The sequence below is a fragment of the Cyanistes caeruleus genome, chromosome 4, assembly GCF_971803275.1.
Source record: "Cyanistes caeruleus chromosome 4, bCyaCae1.hap1.1, whole genome shotgun sequence".
Lineage (NCBI taxonomy): Eukaryota > Metazoa > Chordata > Aves > Passeriformes > Paridae > Cyanistes > Cyanistes caeruleus.
The window spans coordinates 28242823-28260922 of NC_141704.1; the positions used below are offsets into that span (position 1 = coordinate 28242823).

General features: G+C 42.4%; 1 protein-coding gene across 3 annotated transcripts in view; it reads left to right on the forward strand.

The window, feature by feature from the left end:
• Nucleotides 1-18100, forward strand: part of STAB2 (stabilin 2) — a 73056-nt gene that overhangs the window by 27279 nt on the left and 27677 nt on the right. For all 3 annotated transcript variants that reach the window (XR_015286333.1, XM_023936777.2, XM_086887142.1), the window contains exons 19-34: nt 2773-2859; nt 3381-3492; nt 4685-4865; nt 5884-5977; nt 6173-6331; nt 6729-6824; nt 7563-7658; nt 8650-8697; nt 11470-11606; nt 11978-12092; nt 12949-13026; nt 13170-13262; nt 13396-13503; nt 15966-16097; nt 17069-17194; nt 17760-17816. Coding sequence is in view for 2 of the 3 variants with exons in the window: in XM_023936777.2 (XP_023792545.2) it covers nt 2773-2859; nt 3381-3492; nt 4685-4865; nt 5884-5977; nt 6173-6331; nt 6729-6824; nt 7563-7658; nt 8650-8697; nt 11470-11606; nt 11978-12092; nt 12949-13026; nt 13170-13262; nt 13396-13503; nt 15966-16097; nt 17069-17194; nt 17760-17816 (1719 nt within the window). In the remaining variant the exon portion in view is untranslated. The remainder of the gene's footprint in view (nt 1-2772; nt 2860-3380; nt 3493-4684; nt 4866-5883; nt 5978-6172; nt 6332-6728; nt 6825-7562; nt 7659-8649; nt 8698-11469; nt 11607-11977; nt 12093-12948; nt 13027-13169; nt 13263-13395; nt 13504-15965; nt 16098-17068; nt 17195-17759; nt 17817-18100) is intronic.

The following is an 18100-nucleotide window of genomic DNA, read 5'->3' on the forward strand; positions in this document are numbered from 1 at the left end:
GAGAATTCACCTTTAAAACTGCCAGTGGAGTTTATATCTCCTCTGTAATGTAATTTCCAGCCTCTGTCACCACCACGTGATGATAAATTAGCTAGTCAGGAAAAGCAACCAAAGGGTGAAGACAAAAATATATCTATGTACCACTGGATCTTAATGGAGTACAGGATCCAGGATTTGGAAGCAAAGAATATTTTTCTCTTTGCCACCTATACACAAGACAAATTTGTGTTCACAGTGCCTGCATTCTAGACTCAACTAATCCGTGGTTTTCCAGGAAGAAATAAAATATTCTCACAGAAGTTAAATGTGTAGACTTCACTAGACTCTCAGACAATATTAGTTAACTCATTTATACTGAGTCGAGTAGAGGACAGCAGTGCATTCATGTCCTTGTTTTCTTCTGTCAAGGAAGCTTCATTAAAAGAAGGGAGTGAGGGAAGGAAAAATGGGGAAAGAAAGGAGAAAGTGGAAATGAACAACCATTCTTCAAAAATCAGAGCCAGCAGATATACTGCTGGTGCTGCCCTTTGGTTCCAGATTCATGTTGTAACACTTAGAAGTCATAAAACAGAGGTACTTAAAATTTACAGGGCACACCATTCTTAAGTATGCATCTCAGCAGTTGGTATAATGCCTTTTCAAATCCCTGTCCCTGTTGTTTCCTTCTAGGGTGTGTGTGCAGGTTGTTTACAACGTGCACTGGCTCCCTGTCCCCAGGAGGCACAGCCCATCCTAAGTGACATTTCCCTGCAGGCTCCCCAGTTGTGCAAAAGGCACGGGGGGAAGGCATGCCCATATTTTGGTTATTGCTCTGCCAATATAGAGAGCAAAAGGACCACATATGGAGACTGCATAAAAATACAAGTAGAGATGGTACTTTCACCTCTTTTTGGCAATGACTGAATCGTCTGATAATTTCAGCATTATTTTGTTTGCTGTTGCAAAACTCCCTGTATACTTCATAGAAGCTCTTACTTGTTTCTCAGGTCCTATTTCAGCAGAGAGATGTGAGGAATGAGAATCACTATGACAATGCTTTGAGAGTTAATGAAATGAATATGTTTAAAATAGACCTCACATCTGTTAAAAGTTTCCTTTTGATTAAGCATCCTCCCTGAAGTAGCAGTCTGCAGACACAGGTTCAGGAAGGATTGAAGTTCTCCCATCTGCTTTGTATCTAAGAGATGCAAATTTAGCTGCATATTTCTCTGCATACAAAATTCAAGTCTAGCTACCACGAGAATGTTATTCCCCATTTTATAAAAATTCACTGATAGTTGTCCTGTAAATCAGTAGTCAGAATACAATGAAAAGAAATTTCATATCGTGAAAAATAGATGATTTAATAAAATTTTAAAATGCAATACCAGCAAGGTGCTTTTTGTTCTCCAGGTAAATTGTGCTGTGATATTAAGACTGTATCACAGAACTCTACGTAGCTTAGAAATACTAAAGCTTCCCTTTTGTGCATGTTCCAGCCTTTGTCAAAACAGAGGTTCATTACTGAATGCCCATCCTCTTAAAAAAACAGCTTTGCAAGAGCCTGGAGTCATAAAGTCACCCCAGGACATTGCAATATAACAGCAGAGTTATAGTATTACAGCTCCTGAAGGAAAAGTATGTAAAAGTTTCCCAAAATATTGTCTTATATATGGTGAACTTTCCTTTTGCAGCTGAGAGATGTTTGGGCATGTCCATGTAGTTTCCATGCACTTCAACACCAGGCTGAGAGGAGCTAGTGTAGATCTCAGAGCTAAATCTCAGGGAAAATCCAGATTAGCTGTCATGTTATTGACAACAGCAGACTCACACTGTGCCATGCAGGAGTTTTCACACAAGGCTCCAAGCCCAGGTGAATTCATTTTCCCGTACAGCTTCACCTATGAAGAACAGGACAGCTCATCCTCTCCTGTTCCCAGCCACTCCTGTCACTTCCCATGATATTGGATAACAATGAGTGGGAAATATTCATGAGAACACACCTCAACTACTGCTTGGGAAATCTAGTTCTTGCAGAAGCTATTAGCCCCTGAGAAGCTCTTACACCCTTCTGGCTTCTGGGGCTCCTAAATAGGCTTCTGCACTTCATGAGCACCACTTAGTGACAGGCAGATAAGCCTAAAAACTGTAAGCTTTGTAAGAGTTCTGCTAATTCCTAGTTCTCTGCAATCACACATGCAAATGAGTCTTTTCTGATACACTTTCTCTTGATAAATAAACGGATCAAGAAGCCATTTCACAAATAAAACAACAGATATGACTGAAAAGACCATTCAGAGCTGCATGGTGGCTAAATCCCACCCTGATGCAGAGGGGAAGGAGGAGAATCAAAGCAGCACGTCTGGCTGTCACAGCATCTCCCTGGGGTGAGATATCCTGAGGTTCCTGATCTCAAAATCCAAGGAGACTGCCTGCAGCCCAATTCCACTGTACTCCCACTGGCAAATATGAGACTGCACACAATATGAGCAGATACCCACTGGCATGTTTGTAAGTGGGGACAGGATGGGGATTTCAAACACTGAGTCTGATGAGAACAAGGGCAATAGCTGGTGGTCTGTGCATCCCCTTACTGAGCTGTCAACACTCCTCCTGGTTTTTAACGAGTCCATTGCGGGGCTGGTTCTGGTTCAACACAAGGCTTTTCAGAGACAGTTATCCCTATGGGCCTTCCCAGAGAGCCAAAACATGATAAAGACTTGGTCTTTGTGCACTGCCTCTGCCCTAAAGCACTGAAAAACAGATATTTTCTATATTTTCTTTATTTTGCAGGAACCAAAGTGTTGCAAAGGTTTCTTTGGCCCTGACTGCAGGCCGTGTCCAGGAGGTTTCTCCAAACCCTGCTCTGGAAACGGGCAGGTAAGCAGAGCATCCAGCAGCACCCTGCACTCCAAGGGTGGGGAAAGACAAACTTTGTTCCAAAAGTCCCTGGAGCATCTCTGCCCAGCAGGAGTTTTGGGCTCCACAAGGGCTGCCCCCTTCATCTGTGTCCAGTGGTGGCCATGCATTTCATGGTTAGTTATAGGTAGGAGGGAAAATGAAACTGTCACCTCTCAGATGCCCAAATTGCAGATTTCTAGGGTTCCAACACGCAGCACACAGGCAAGGCTGAGTGGCCCATTCTCATGCTTTTAATTTGCACAGCTCAGTGTAATGACCCAGTTCACTATTCTCACATAAAAACTGCAAAGAAAGATAGAATATATAGCAGCAAAGAAAAAGCATAAGGAAAGTTTTTCTTTGAAACCTTTTCAGCAAACCTGGGGTTCTTCCTGAGAGTCTGTCAGAGTCACAAACTATGAACAGGCATGTGGTCCCTTTTCTAGGGTAAAGATTTGCTTGAATTCATACATAACAATCATCTCCCTTCCATATCACAGTGTATGGATGGCCTGGATGGAAATGGCACTTGTGTTTGCTCTGAGGCATTTCAAGGCTTGAGCTGCCAGTTCTGCTCAGACCCTGGCAAATATGGACCACAGTGTGACAAAGGTAAGTGCAGCTCTACAGCCTCAGCACAAGAGTGTGGGCTGTTTCTTTTGGACCCTAGTGGTGTTCAGGTAGGAGTTAACTGGTTGTCCCTGTGGAGGATGAGCAAGGTGTTCCTGGGGTAATTTCATTTCCTATTTCAAAGAGACACATCATAAGGCCAGGATCAGTGTAAATACTCTAAATGACTTTTTGCAGGGGGCATAGCTTGTTTTATACTAATTTAATGTTCTTTTTATTTCTGTCTCACTCACACAAGTAATTAAAAAGAAAATCTTTCCTATTCTGTTCCCATCTGCTGTTGCCCACAACAGAACAGATTCTGCCTGCAATGACAAGCATAACCAATCTAAGAACAACTAGATCTATAAACAAGTCATATTTAGGCCACTTAACTATCCCTACTGAATAATTTCTGATCTAATTTATAGTTTATAGTGCTGCACTGATAGATTTAATCCTACTGAGCCAAACCATAGTACCTTTGAGAGTCTACAGCATATACAACATCAAACATATATACGTTCTTCATCTACAAAATCATTTTTAGTCTTCTTTGTTATGAAATAGCCTGCTATTCATGAAGCAGAGCTCACTTGGGGTTTCAGAGGTACATGGACAAAAGCTGAGGCACAAATTCCATAAGGAATGGTGGTAGTTGCTAAACTCCCACCAAAGTAGTAAGTGTTTGCTTTACTAGTCACCACTGGCACTTCTTTGGAATGCACAAAGCTTTCCTGCTGTGTCCTTTGGGCACATTGCTGTGCCTCCAGCAGCACCAATCCACCAGTTCTAGCAAAGTGCTGGTAGGTCTGCGCTGATGCTCTGTGTACCCAGCGCTGTGCAATCTGTAGGATCTGTGGGCTCAATGCTTAAAGGCTTACCCTGTCACAGTAAAAGTCATGCAATCAATCACTTCAATAGTCTAGGACATAGCATTTTGTTCCTACTTCTCTGAAGCACTTTGAAATTCATTTATAAGAGAAGTGTAAAAATACAGCGGGTTTTATAGAGTTACCCATAAAAACATACCTGAAAAGGCATGGCTATGACTACAAGTCCCCCATCAAAGTGAGATTAAAAAATACAAAAATTTAGATTCTTGAAGAAAATAGGAAGATTCATAAGAAATGCTATGTAAGGATAAATGGTTTTTTCCACTATGGAACTGCACATTGTAATTTATCTCTGGTAGAGTGCCTCTGCATTCATGGGAAGTGTGATAACCGAATAGACAGCGATGGGACCTGTCTTCCTGGATCCTGCAGCACTGAGTACACAGGGAAACTCTGTGAGGAGCAGATTGTTCCCTGTGAGCCCTCCCTACAGCTCTGCCACGTGCATGCAGACTGTCAGCTTAGTGATGGCACAGTGAGGTAAGTCAGTAACTTGCATCAAATTAAAATTCACTGTGCTGCAGCTCCTTCCCGTTTTCCTGACCAAAACAGTCCCTGGCAGCAGTGCACATACAGCAGCCACTGCAATCCTGCTATGCAGCAAATAAGCATAAGCATGCATCACATCAGCCTTGAGTTGCAAGATAATAATTATGTGTTTTCAATACCCTGTACCTTATATATTTTACACTGAAAGATAGTTGCATTCAGATCTGATCCCTGATTAAAAGCCTCCCTTCCTACCAGCATCTACAGAGGCTTTTAGGAAGCTCTTCTTTCTAACCACTCCTCAGTGATTTAGGAGTTTAAGCCTTGCTGAGAAAGAATGAAATTCTCAGCAGTTTGAGGATCGATATCTCACTGTGGTCACCTCAGGTAAGTTTCGCACACCACAGCACCACAGACTTCAGCACAGGTTCCCCAGTCCTGCCAGGACTGGTCACAAAACTCTGCTACAGCTTCAGCTGCCCTGCACTTTCCTCAAGCTCACCGTCACATGCAGCAAGTTTGCCTCTTGCCGCAGTGTATCCATAATGAGTCACGACAAAGCACAATGGGGGATGCTGCAGAACCTGAGTGCTTAAGTAATTCCCTCCAATATAGGTTAATCCTGGGGAGGGACCCAGGGAAACAGGGGGAGCTCATTGTCTTGCACACATTTCAGGGAGCCATTTTCTGTATCACTGAGAGCAAGCATAGCCAGCCCATAAATATTTCAGAGCTGTTAGCCCAACTTTACAATGATAACATTAGCTTGGAATTAATTTCACTCCCCATCTCATATGCAGAGAATGGATCCCTGATTTGGCTCAATTAACCCAGTCAATATTTTGGAAAAAAAAAAGCCTAGTGTACACACTTGAGCTGCTTGCATCACAAATCCAAGGTTACCATTTTTAAGCTGCCTATAAATAGAATGTTACAGTGGAAAACAATCACTGTACTTTAGAGCTGTCCTGTCACGTGTAACGCCTCCTTCCTCCTCTTGTCTCTGTAGCTGTGTTTGCAAACCTGGCTATGAGGGAGACGGCTTGAGCTGCAGCAAAGTTGATCCTTGTGCTATTTTAAACCCTGCTGGCTGCAATATCAATGTAAGTATGTCCTTTTCCCTCGGAAAGGTGAGCAAAGAGGAGTGTTTGGCCAGAAACTTCTGCAGAAGAGTCACAGTTTTCATTGGAGCTCCAGGCTGTTTCCCCAGATACCACTACAGAGCTTAGACAAGCCTTATGGCTAAAGCCAGATGCCCCCTAAGAGTCCTGAATAGCTGCCTCTGCATCTTCCCCTAGGCTGAGTGTGTTCAGACAGGCCCAGGGGAGCACAGGTGCATTTGCCAGGCGGGATGGACAGGAGATGGAAGGGACTGCTCAGCCATCGACAACTGCCTGCTGCCCACCACGGCACGGTGCCACGAGAATGCCACCTGCATATACATTGGGCCAGGTCAGGTAGGTCCTCCCATTCAATGTCACCTTCAGTGCATGTCCTCAACCATTTTCCTCTGCCAGAGCTTGGGCTCCCTACCCTGCCTTCTTCCCCAAAGCCTCCTCTCCCTCACAGCCACTATGTCATTTCCACACGGTGCTCTCTACCCAAAACAGTCTCCTGAAATTCCAGTCCCAGTGCTCCCTCCTTTCTATGTGGTGGTGCTCTGGCAGCAAACACATTTTTAGAAAGCACATTAGTAGATGTCAGTATAAAGGTCTGCTGCAGATATTAGTCAGTGTCATTCCACTGAAGTCAATGCTAAGCTACAGAAACACAGAGAAACTAATTCACCATGTCTAGAATATGCACACTATTTTAATCCTTTTAATGAATTGTCGTGTTTTATTGAAATGACAGAATGACTGTAAGTGTAAGGATGGATTTCAAGGGAATGGAATTGAATGCACACTCATAAACTCGTGCCTGGAACAAAATGGAAAATGCCATCATCTGGTGAGTAATTAATCATTCCCTGAACAAAGTGTTCAGATACATATCACACCTCGCCTCCTGCACACACCATAGAATTTATTTCCCATTTCAAGCCTGCAATTTCTTTTTGAGAAAGCCCTTTCCAACCAGTTCTACAAGCACCAAAAACTGTGTGAACCACATCAGTATGGTACATGAGTTGAGGATAGACTGCAAGGGCTGCTCCCAAATCTGCCGGTACAGGGATTATCTTGAGCCTGGAATAAATAAATGCTGTTTTTCTACCAGCAATTACAACATGGATGCACTATCCTGTTGGGATATTTACCCAAGTCAAGTATCTCTACCAGGCATCTATCAGCTTTATCAGTGGCTGCACATGCTCTGCTGTGCCCTGCAGTCCCAGCCTCAGGTGGGGCACAGGGACAGAACTGAGGTGAAGAGCTCTGGGCAGCAGAGGATGGATCATTCAAGTGAAAGTATAGGGCCCAGAATATGTAGAGAGGAAACCAGAAAAGGTGGAGCAAGGGTTTAGATTCCTACAGACTTAGTGCATGGTGGGTAGGGGAGGGAGGTATTGCCCTGGGCTGATGGAATATGTCCTACAGGAAGGTGAGAACATCCATGGAAGATGGTAAAAAACTCCTTTGTAAGTTTATGCTTGTATATGAACAGGTCCTAGTAAGAGGCTTAAAAGGCCATCCTTGCTGGAGTGGTCTCCTGAGTATTTGACAAATTCTCTCTCTTTCTGGTTTGAAGGCAACTTGTCAGTTTGAGTCTTCTCGTGGCTGGGAGTGTGTGTGCCCAAAGGGCTACGAGGGGGACGGTAGGATATGCTATGGAAACGCTGCAGATGTAAGTAATGGGGTCACTCCCTCTGGGCACAGGACCTGCTGCACAGGTCTCACACTGGATCTTACCCAGAGAGAATAGCAAAGCCTTTATACACAGTCAGAAAAATATGAAGCCCATCAGTGATCCCTTCAAAGAGCGTTCCAGTGGGAGCCGCTTGCCTGATTGATAAATGATCTGTTGTGTTTAAAACACGGCTTGGAAAGGGGCCTAAGGGAGCAGAACATATTTCTGGCTCCAAACCAATTGAAAATTTGAAATTGAAAACAAGTTGAAAAATGCCAATCCCAGAGCCCAGACCTGCAGAAGTGCTAAGCACTCACCTCCCAGCTGGGAGCACCAAGCAGTCAATGCTTCTGAAGTTCTGCCCTGCAGCCTCTCTCAGTGGAAATGATCAATTTATCATGTTGAAACCAACTGTGCTGACCCACAGACAGATAAAATCAAAGCAAGTCAATTGGTGAAATAAATATGCATTTAACAGCGCAGAAAAAAATAAAGTGCCCTCAGTCTCAGCTCCTGGCAATAATCTTACATGGCTCTCAGCACTATCTGCCACCCCTGCTTATACTATCATCTATCTCTGTTCTAAGTACTGTGGCAGAATAAGGGCTGGGTGATGTGAAAGCTGCTGTACAAATATCAGCTAAAACAACATATCCTTCAATCAATTTTGCATGGAGTTAAGAGAAGAATTAAGTTTAACATCACAGGAAATGAATGATTAGCCTGGGGTCAGTACAAAATACTTACCAGGTACACACCTAAGCAATCCATGGCCTGATTTACAAGAATTGGTAACTCACCATTTCCATTACCAGAAAGTATCAGTATTAAAAAAATCATTAATGCCCTTTTCACACACACAGTGAAAACTTCCTCTTCCATGTCACATCAGCCAGGCCAGACACGGTGGTTTGCACCATAGTCAAGAGCACTTTGGTATAGCTAATTATAGCTTATAAACTCACTGATCTCTTTTCTTTCCAATCAGGAGTTATCCACTCTGTCAGAAGCAGCTGCTTTTAACCAATGGGTTAATGTAAGTACCCTTCATGGCTGATTTCTTTAGAATGTTCAAGTGTGCAGAAATACATGAGCTTTGTAGAGTTTAGAAATGGGAACCTCACAGCAATATTTCCATCAGAGCGAGGAAGCTGAAGACCTGGAGAGACATCAGGGTGTCTTTCCCACCAGTTGTGGAGGGGCTAATCATCTGGCTCCCTGTTTCTGCCTGAAGAACAACTTCTAAACCCAAATTCAGCAAGTAAGGAAGCTCCACAAGCAGCAGAGCTTGTGCTCTCTGAGGCAGGGAGCTACATAAGCCTTGACTAGTTTAGCATGAAAACACAAGTTGCAGCCCAGATGACCAGCAGCAGGGTGTGAGCAGCAACTGAACATGATCCCAGGTGTCTTTTTCAGCTTCTCTCATTCAATAAAATGGCAAGTGGGAAGGAAGACAATGTCTTATCCCTCATTTCCATGTCCCATGGCAGGAAAATGCAAGTGTATGGCTGGACAATGTGTTGCTGCCACAGCAAGAGAACAGGAAAAGAAATCAGTTTGTGCAGGCCTGGCTGATGTGAGGGAAACAGAATCATAGAATGGTTTGAGTAGAAAAGGACCTTTAAAGGCCATCTGGTCCAATCTCCCTGCTATAAGCAGGGACATCTTCAACTAGATCAGGTTGCTCAGGGTCCTGCCCAGCCTGACCCTGAATGACTCCAGGGATGGGTCATCCACCAGCTCCCTGAGAGAACTCTTCCTGTGTTTCGTCAGGGAAGATGGAGAGAGAACTTCTCCCTGAAACACTCTTCCAGTGTTTCATCACCCTCATTATAAAAAAAAACTTTTCTTATAACTAATGTAAATCCACTCTTTTTCGGTTTAGAACCATTATCTCTTTTTCTTTTGGAAAAGGTCCTGCTAAAAAGTCTGCCCCCATCTTTCTTACAAGCTCCATGAAAGGCCACAAAAGGTCTCCCTGGAGTATTCTTTTCTCCAGGTTGAACAACCTCAGTGAGGAAAGAGGTTAACTTCTTTGGCTCCAGGTTATGGAATAAACACAAAATCAGATTTTAAACCCCAAAGCCTTGGACACACTGGTTGTCAAAATCTACTTTCTATTTTCACGTGCTATCATTTATTACTGGAGCAGCAGTAACATCAGTAGCATCCACTGTGATTGGAACTTTATGAATAAAGACCAAAACCAGTTGCTCCCACAAAGTGTTTAAAACCTAAATGTAAGGAGTGTACAGCCAATACAACACGAACAAAAAAAGGACAAGTGATGTGTCCATGAATAGGATCAGAAGCAGAAGTTGCAGCACATTAGTTGCTTTAAGGCTTTTCAAAGTCAGATGGCTTGGGGATCATTAAAGCACTTAATTGCAAGGAACACCTCAGGAAGCTTCTTGAGGGAGCTCAGTGTAGTTAATTCAAGTCAGCTGTCTGTCTGGCCCTGAGCTCAGACTGTGGAACTGGACACTGCACAGAGAAACTGAAGGATTTAAAGGAATGGGCACAATAGGAAACACTGTTCACCTGCTAATGTGCTCTATAGATAATGGGGGAACAAATCAGAGGGAAGATTCTGTATAATCTATTGAAACAGACATGTGGAAAGTTCTGCTACACTTCAGAGAAATGCTATCACTTGAAATAAACATCAGTAACTACAAACATGAGCAAAATAGGGAGGCATATCCATCTGTGGGTTTTTAACTTAGTACTTGAGCAGGAATGTGATGTTTACCACTTCTTAAAACCAAATATTTTTCTTGCTGGTCAGGAAGAATGAGAAGGAGAGGTTTGTTGCTCTTTCTATATTTAAATATTTGGAAGGTGATAGGGATGATGGCTAGAAAGAAGAATTATCTTAACAGAGATAAAACTCCCAGCTATTTAAGGGAGCTTATTCCCTTTTTGGCTTAAAACCCAATATGGGTAATGAAGGACTATCCAAAACAAGCCAGCTTCCAGGCAGCATACCAGCTGCAAAAAGGTAGAACCTAAGCTCATATTGCTCCCTCAAGTTTTGCAGTATCAAAAATGGCAAGTTGTAATTTTTACTCAAAAAAAAAAAAAATTCCACACAAATAGAAAAATACTCTCCAGTGAAGACACTTTCCATCCTTAAGGCAGATAAAAACATGGAAGATTAATTAATTCATGCATGCTACAGATCTCACAACCCCCATCTAAAATTAGAGATGTCAGCAACAAGCTTCACTGAAGTGCTAGTGGGCACAAATAACCCTGGGACATCTTGAAAAAAATCCCAGCCACGTTAAATAGTCTTCTTCCAAACGGGAACATTGTGTCATGGGAGCTTCTTATATCATGGTTCATAGTCCTTCTAGCTATTAAATAGCATGGAGTGCTCTGTAAGAGCAAGTTATTTGAATTTATCAGTAACCACTAGCATTTATCACCCCCATTTATCACCACTATATTTTTTCTAACATTCAAATGCATAAACCTATGAGACAGGCTAACTTTTGTGGGGGTCAAGTTATGTGTGTTATAATAAAAAACAATTCTCACCTGAACATTATTTCTGCCCTTTAAATGCTGGCAGCATTTAAATGTACTGTACTGTAATCTGTTCTGTAAAAAATAGACGCCCGTTTACCATGTTTGTAGAGCCCTAAGTGCTATTGTTCAAGTCATTGCTCAGCATAATATTTTTTTTCCTTTCCAGGCTGGTCACAAAGCACGTCACATACTCCACCTTGCTTGAAATGTCACCAGCTACTATTTATAGACCATGCTTAGAATGAATTATTTTACCCTCTTTACTTCCATGCAGGAGGCCAAGATAAACTCGGTGCTGTCCACCACCTCAAACCTAACTGTCCTTGTGCCTTCTCTGAAAGCAATTGAAAACATGGATGAAGATGAGAAAGCCTTTTGGATGTCAAAAAGTAACATTCCAACTCTCCTTAAGTACGTTAAATGTTTGGGGGTTTGGCTTTTTTAATTAACTGCTTTTTGTGCTAAACAAGCCTTTGGTTTGAAGCCACTAGAGCAAGAGGGGTATTTTGATTTTAAAGGAAGGGCATAGCATTCCCCTTCCAGTTCCAGAGGTATAAATCTCTGGTATAAATTTCTCAGCCACTGGAAAAAAAAGGAATAATTTCTATTATGTCAGAAATGTTTAAAGGTCGAATTAAGATCAAAACATGGCTGAACAAGGTGTTGTAGAAGCAATTCCTGCTTAAAACCGCAGTTTTAGACACACTAAGCATGTTTATCTGAAGTAAGAAAAAGAAAAAAGATAAAATACAAAACATTTAAATCCAGTTAATTTCCTTTAGGTATCATGTACTGACAGGAGCTTACAGCTTTGCTGATTTCCAGAATTTATCATCCTCTGATGTGCTGCCAACATCGCTGCAGAGCAAATTCCTACGCTTGTCTAAAGAAAATGGGGTGAGATGACCTGCAAACCACTGTGGTATCATACAGCAAAACCTGACCATCACTGCCACTGACCTTCTTTCTTGTATCATAAAACCACACAGACATTATGTATTTTTTTAAATACATGACATAAAATTAAAGGCATAGTTCAAATATATTGGGCCCTCTGGGAGAAACATTAGCTTGTCTCCACCACTTTACATCACTGAAATTTGTCCAAAATGTTATTTATTTGTAATGTCCCCAGTGACCACACTTAGTCTTGTAAGCAAGCAGAAGGGCAGTCCTTGCCTGGAGCAGCCTGGGTGAGCTAAATGAAGACAAAGAGCATCAAGGAAACCAAATAACTTAGTTTAGGGAACTGGGAAAGTAGGAGGAAGCAGCGATAACACATGTCTCCACATATGCAACTTGATAGCCCTAAACCCCCTGAGGGTATTTTTAATGGTAAATAACAAGTTACAGACCTTCTCCCTTAGCCTTTTTACTAGGTAAATTCCATGTTCTGAGGAGGATTTCCTGGAAATACGCAAGTCACATTTAAGCACTTCATCCCTATTGAGGGAGAGGGGAGCTACCTCACCTCCATGTTCCTGTCTCCACACAGCGAGCAGCAAAGAGCCCTAAAGTCCCCTAAAGTCCCCTGCCCTGTGCCTGATTCCTTGAGGGCAACCCAGCCTCTGGTACCAATTGGTGTGAGGGCTGCATTGGTGCAGCCCTGGGCAAGCATTTGGGAAGGTGTGGAAATCCATTGGTGCAGCCCTGGGCAAGCATTTGGGAAGGTGTAGAAATCCACAGGATGAGCTGCTGAGCATCACCACCCCAACAATTCAAAAGCAAAGCCTCTCTCCTCTCTCTTTTCCAGAAGCCAACCCTCGAGGGTGCTCACTTTGTGGCCAGTGACATCGCATCCACAAACGGGGTCATTCACGTTATTGATAAGGTATACAATATGTCGATAAGGATTTGCTCCTCTGCACCACAAGCAGTATTAACCTCCTGTGGGAAAATCTGAGCACAGAACAACCTGTTGTCCTGCATCTGATCCCTGCAGGTGACTGATGTGGGATTTCTGCTCCTTTGCAGGTCCTGACCCCTCTCCGCAGCGCTGTCATGCCCAGGCTGCTGGCCCGCCTGGAGCAAATGCCTGACTACTCCATTTTCAGGGGCTACATCATTGTAAGCTTTCACATCTTTTTCACGAGGTTTTCAGCACAGAGGAAGCTCTCTGCTTTGCATTTCAGGCTAGTGTCAGACTATCAGTGGTCGTTCTGATTTTTTTTTTGATTTTTTTTTATGTCTTTCACAACAGCAATACGGTCTGGCTGACAAAATAGAAGCAGCAAACACATACACAGTCTTTGCCCCAAGTAATGATGCCATAGAAAATTACCTAAAGGATAAGAAATCTGCTTCTCTGGTATGTATTACTCATTAGGCTTGTCCTAACAATTCAGTGTTTCATCTTTGTTTCAAGTGGATGGGTTACAAGAACACAGATATAGGAAGAGATTTGTTTCCCGGGAACCCAGTAATTTAGGTTTTGTCTGTAACTCTAGAGAAGGTGAAATGGGATGGATCTACCTATATTTTCCTGACTTGCTGGAAGGTCCTAGCTATTTGTTCTGTGTTTTGGCATTCTCTAGATTAAAAACATGGTGATAATTTCCAAGATATCTTGTCAGTAGACTTTTTTTTCACTTGGCATTTTAAGAGAGGTTTTTTTATGTAAAGAAGATCAGTGCAGGAGTGACCAGAAAAAACACCTAAATAGTTTAAGTGAACAAACTCCAGTCCCCTGACATCACTAATATCCCATCATTAATAATTCCAGAAAATATTCTGACTCTTTCTTAAAACTATCCAGATGCTGGCCTTGTCATTCCTGCAGGAATGCTGCAGCAACACTCTCTCTCTGGCATTTGTACCCTGACATATTTACAAGTTCAAACCCCCTTCTCAGCCTTGCTGGTTTCCTCCCAAGATAAGCTATCCTTTTTCTGCATCATCCCAGCAGCTTTCTTCATTTTTTCTCCTATTTGAAACAGTTTTATAGATTGCACATATCAAGAGCCACACACCTTGCAGAGGAAGCTTCACCCATGATTTGCCCAATGGCTTTAATTCTTCCCTGTCTCTTCCAGAAATATTTACCCTGCCACACTCTATCCCTACTTGCATGGTCTCCATTTACAGCCAGGAAACTGAGAAGCACAGGGTTCAAATGACTCATCCCAAATAATTTACCAACAACAGCAGACCTGTGGCAGAAGTCCCATGCTCACAAGTCATCAAGCTCCATCTGCTCAAATGGCTTTTGAAGACTGTTTTAGTTGTTTCTTGACACAATATCATTATTTCCACATCACTACAAGAAGAATTTATAACAAACTTTGAGAGACACATAGGACATCGTTCCCAGTAGATCTGGATTACACACACACAGAGAAATCATTTTCATTTCCACTACTCATCAATGTTTACTGGGCCTTTCTTCTATCCTCCAGACCTTGTCTGATGTGGCAATCTAAGAAAAAAAACAACCATAACATTAAGTCTGCTTGAGTCTTAACCTTTTTGTGAAACACTTGGGGGAACTCTGCTGCAGAGGGAAGTTTGGCACAGAGAGAAGATCCCATTTCTTGGCCTGATGAGCTGAGATGTCCTAATTCTGCTGGTGATTAAAGCCGGAAATCAAGATGGATCAACATTTGCTTTTCCTACAATTCATCGAAGTCAGGAGATGAAATAGGGCTGGACACTGATGGAGATCAGCTCTATCTTAATTTCCACTTTCTCATCTGCAAATATTTCTTTGCCAAATCTGTGGAACAAGACTAGCCCTAAGAGATGTCAAGGCCAGTCTCACTCTGTGGGCACAGCCGGGCAACATCACAAATCTCACATCCTGGAGCTGCTCCATGCTCTCACACACTTTTGAAGGAGCAGAAGAGCAGGAGAAGCACAGACATTCAGAACAAGGGGACAGGGAGCAAAACAGGATTTCCCACAAGCACCTTTTATTGCAAAGACAGAGTTGCAGCAGCACTGTCTATTGGCTAGGCAGCATCTAAGTGCTCCAAACGCCCCAGCTTCTCTCACATTGGTCAATCTCTCACCAACACATCCTGCTTCTGCTTCCTACTCCTACTCAGGGAGAGCTCTGGGAGCCTTCTGCTTCACAACAAGATGCAGAAACCTTGGGAAGCCCACACAAAAATTTGATATATAGAGAGTGTCTTCATCACTTTTCAATGAAATATGAATACTACCAACCAGGCATAGAAAACATTTCAATTAAAGGCAATTAAAAGCATTTTTTATTGACTGAAGATGCCCTTGTCTATATATAGATAAATATAAATATTTAAAAAGATAGATAGATAGATAGATAGATAGATAGATAGATAGATAGATAGATAGATAGAAACAAAAATTACTCTAAACATTCACCACAGTTTATTCCCCTATAGGTTATTCAGGGATTCCCAAAGGAATAAGGAATAGGTATGGAAAAGATTATAGAAACACTCTTGAATATGCAACCCTTCATGTCAAATGAACCCATGAGCCCATCAAATGAACCCTAAATATCATCTGACTTTTTCCTTGAATTCAGCAGCCAGACCTATAGACAGAAACACGCTACAGGCTCAAGCAAACCTTGGTCCTCCCAGTTCAGTAGCCTTTCACCCACCATAGTCAATAACATTTTCATTGTGGCAAAAATGCAGGCTCTCTACAGGAGGAAATATGAAATAACCTGCCTACTGGAGAAGTAGGCAATTCAGTAAATTCAGGTTTAAAACCTTTGGAAAATGCTATCCCTAGGAAGATTTCATTCTTTATTGCATAACTCTGAATGCAATTGTGTGTTGGCAGGATGAAGGCCAAATCCGCTATCATGTTGTGCTGGGTGAGAAGCTCCTGAAGAACAACCTGCACAATGGCATGCACAGGGACACCATGCTAGGGTTCTCCTACCAGGTTGGGTTCTTCCTCCACAACAGCCAGGTACTGCTGTCTGCACTTGCTGGGAGAAACAGGTTTCCTGCTTTTTACGATTCAGCTTCAGCTATTAACTGACATGGAGTCAAAAGGAGCTGTGCATCCCTCATTAGCTCCTGTGACTCAACAGCACAAAAGTTGTCACTCAAATGCAAGGCATGTCTCAGACCTGCTTAATTCAAGGTCACCCTTGAAGGTATCTTTAATTGAATTTGATTTCAGTTGTGCTGTTCACATTTAGAATTGAATTTTAGGTGTCCGTCTCTAGCAACTACAAGCCTGAATTCCAGAGTAGTCATTAATCTGACTTCCAAGGGCTATTAGAAACCTGCCCTCAATTATAAAACATTAATTCTATTTTCTGCAGATTCACTCTGCTTTCAATCCTAACAGCTCAAAGCACTGAGCAACAAATACGAATTGCCTTTCAACACCACTCATGGAAAAATCATGCACAGCAAGATTAAGAGACAGGGCCAGGACAAGGGGAACTTGGTCCTCTTCTCTGTCCCAGAACTCCCTCTGGGCATAGGCAAAGGAAGGCAGAAAGCTTCTCACCCACAGAATTTCAGTCCTGCTCTTTGCTGCACTGAGATGATGGAAGTCCTCCTTGAAAGAGCAGCTGCCGGGAGGGTTTCCTTGAATCCCCACATCACCCAGACACAGCAAACCTACCTTTTGGCACACCTTAGGCTCCTTCTTCATAGCCTTTACACCCCTTGGTAAAAGCTGGTCTGCCAAATCCTGTTGCTAAGAAATTTCAACAGGCTGCAAATCATCCCATGCCCTCCAGTGCAGTGAAGCAGTTAAATGCAGCAGCTGGAATATGAGCAAGTGCCTGATGCTAACTACCTTTGTTGGTTTTCCTTAAGTGACTCCTGTGCATTTCTCTCTTTCTTCCACCTCCTACTGGTCAGGTTAGCAGAGAGCCACGGAACACCTCTGCTGCTCTCTAACTGATTGCATGTCTTTTGCAGCTATATATAAACGATGCTCCCATAAGCTATGCAAACGTTGCCACAGACAAAGGAATTATTCATGGACTGGGAAAGGTCCTGGAAATCCAGAAGAACAGATGTGATACCAACAACACCGTGATCATTGTAAGTGGTCCTGTTTGTATAGAGGCTTAAAGCCCCTCAGAGAGACCTACAGCCAAACAAAGCTCAAATGTATAGGATACACACACACATTTTCCACAAAGGAAATTCCCACCAGAGTTTTAGCATCTCTTAAGACAACTTCGGTCCTGAAATTGGTGTTCTGGCAGCCTGGATAAAATATAATCAGAGTAGCTCAAGAATAAGATATTCCTGAGCTCTAATATTCAGATAATATTAGTAGTGCACAATCCTAATACATCTTTGTAAACCAGACCACTTGTTTACAAAGTGGGAAGCATCACTTTAGAGGAGAAAATAAAAAGAACCAAACGATGTTTCATTCTTCCCCTTGGGGGAAGGCTGTCCCCACAGAGATGCTCATAGGGATATACTTCCTTGCTGACCAGGACAGCTTCCTTCACCATCTGTATCTAATAGGTTATCCTGATAATGTACCTCAAGCACTAGATTTAGAAACATGTCTGGAAATCATTCTTTTTCTATGAAAAAACCTGCATGAAGCTCTGTGCAGTCTGTTAACTACCTCCCATTTGTGTTGCTTTAGGAAAAGTGCAGAATTTGTTCACAACCATCAAGTTGTCCCCCAGGAACAAAAGAAATAGTAAGTACTTTTTTCTGTGGTTTTTCCATATCAAAACTGACTATATATGCATTCAATCCTATTTTTAATATAATTGCCTCGGTTTCAACAAAAGGTGTAGTACTTACCTCTGCCTGCTACATATATCGCTTATAGTCATGAGACTCAATCCATTCTGACCTCAAAGTTTTATTTTTTTTAAAATCTGCCTGGGATCAAAGTAGCAGAAGGGCAGCTTAAAGATAGTTTCATTTTTCAAGGTCAGTTTTTCATATTCACTAGAACAACTAAGACTCCTAAAACTG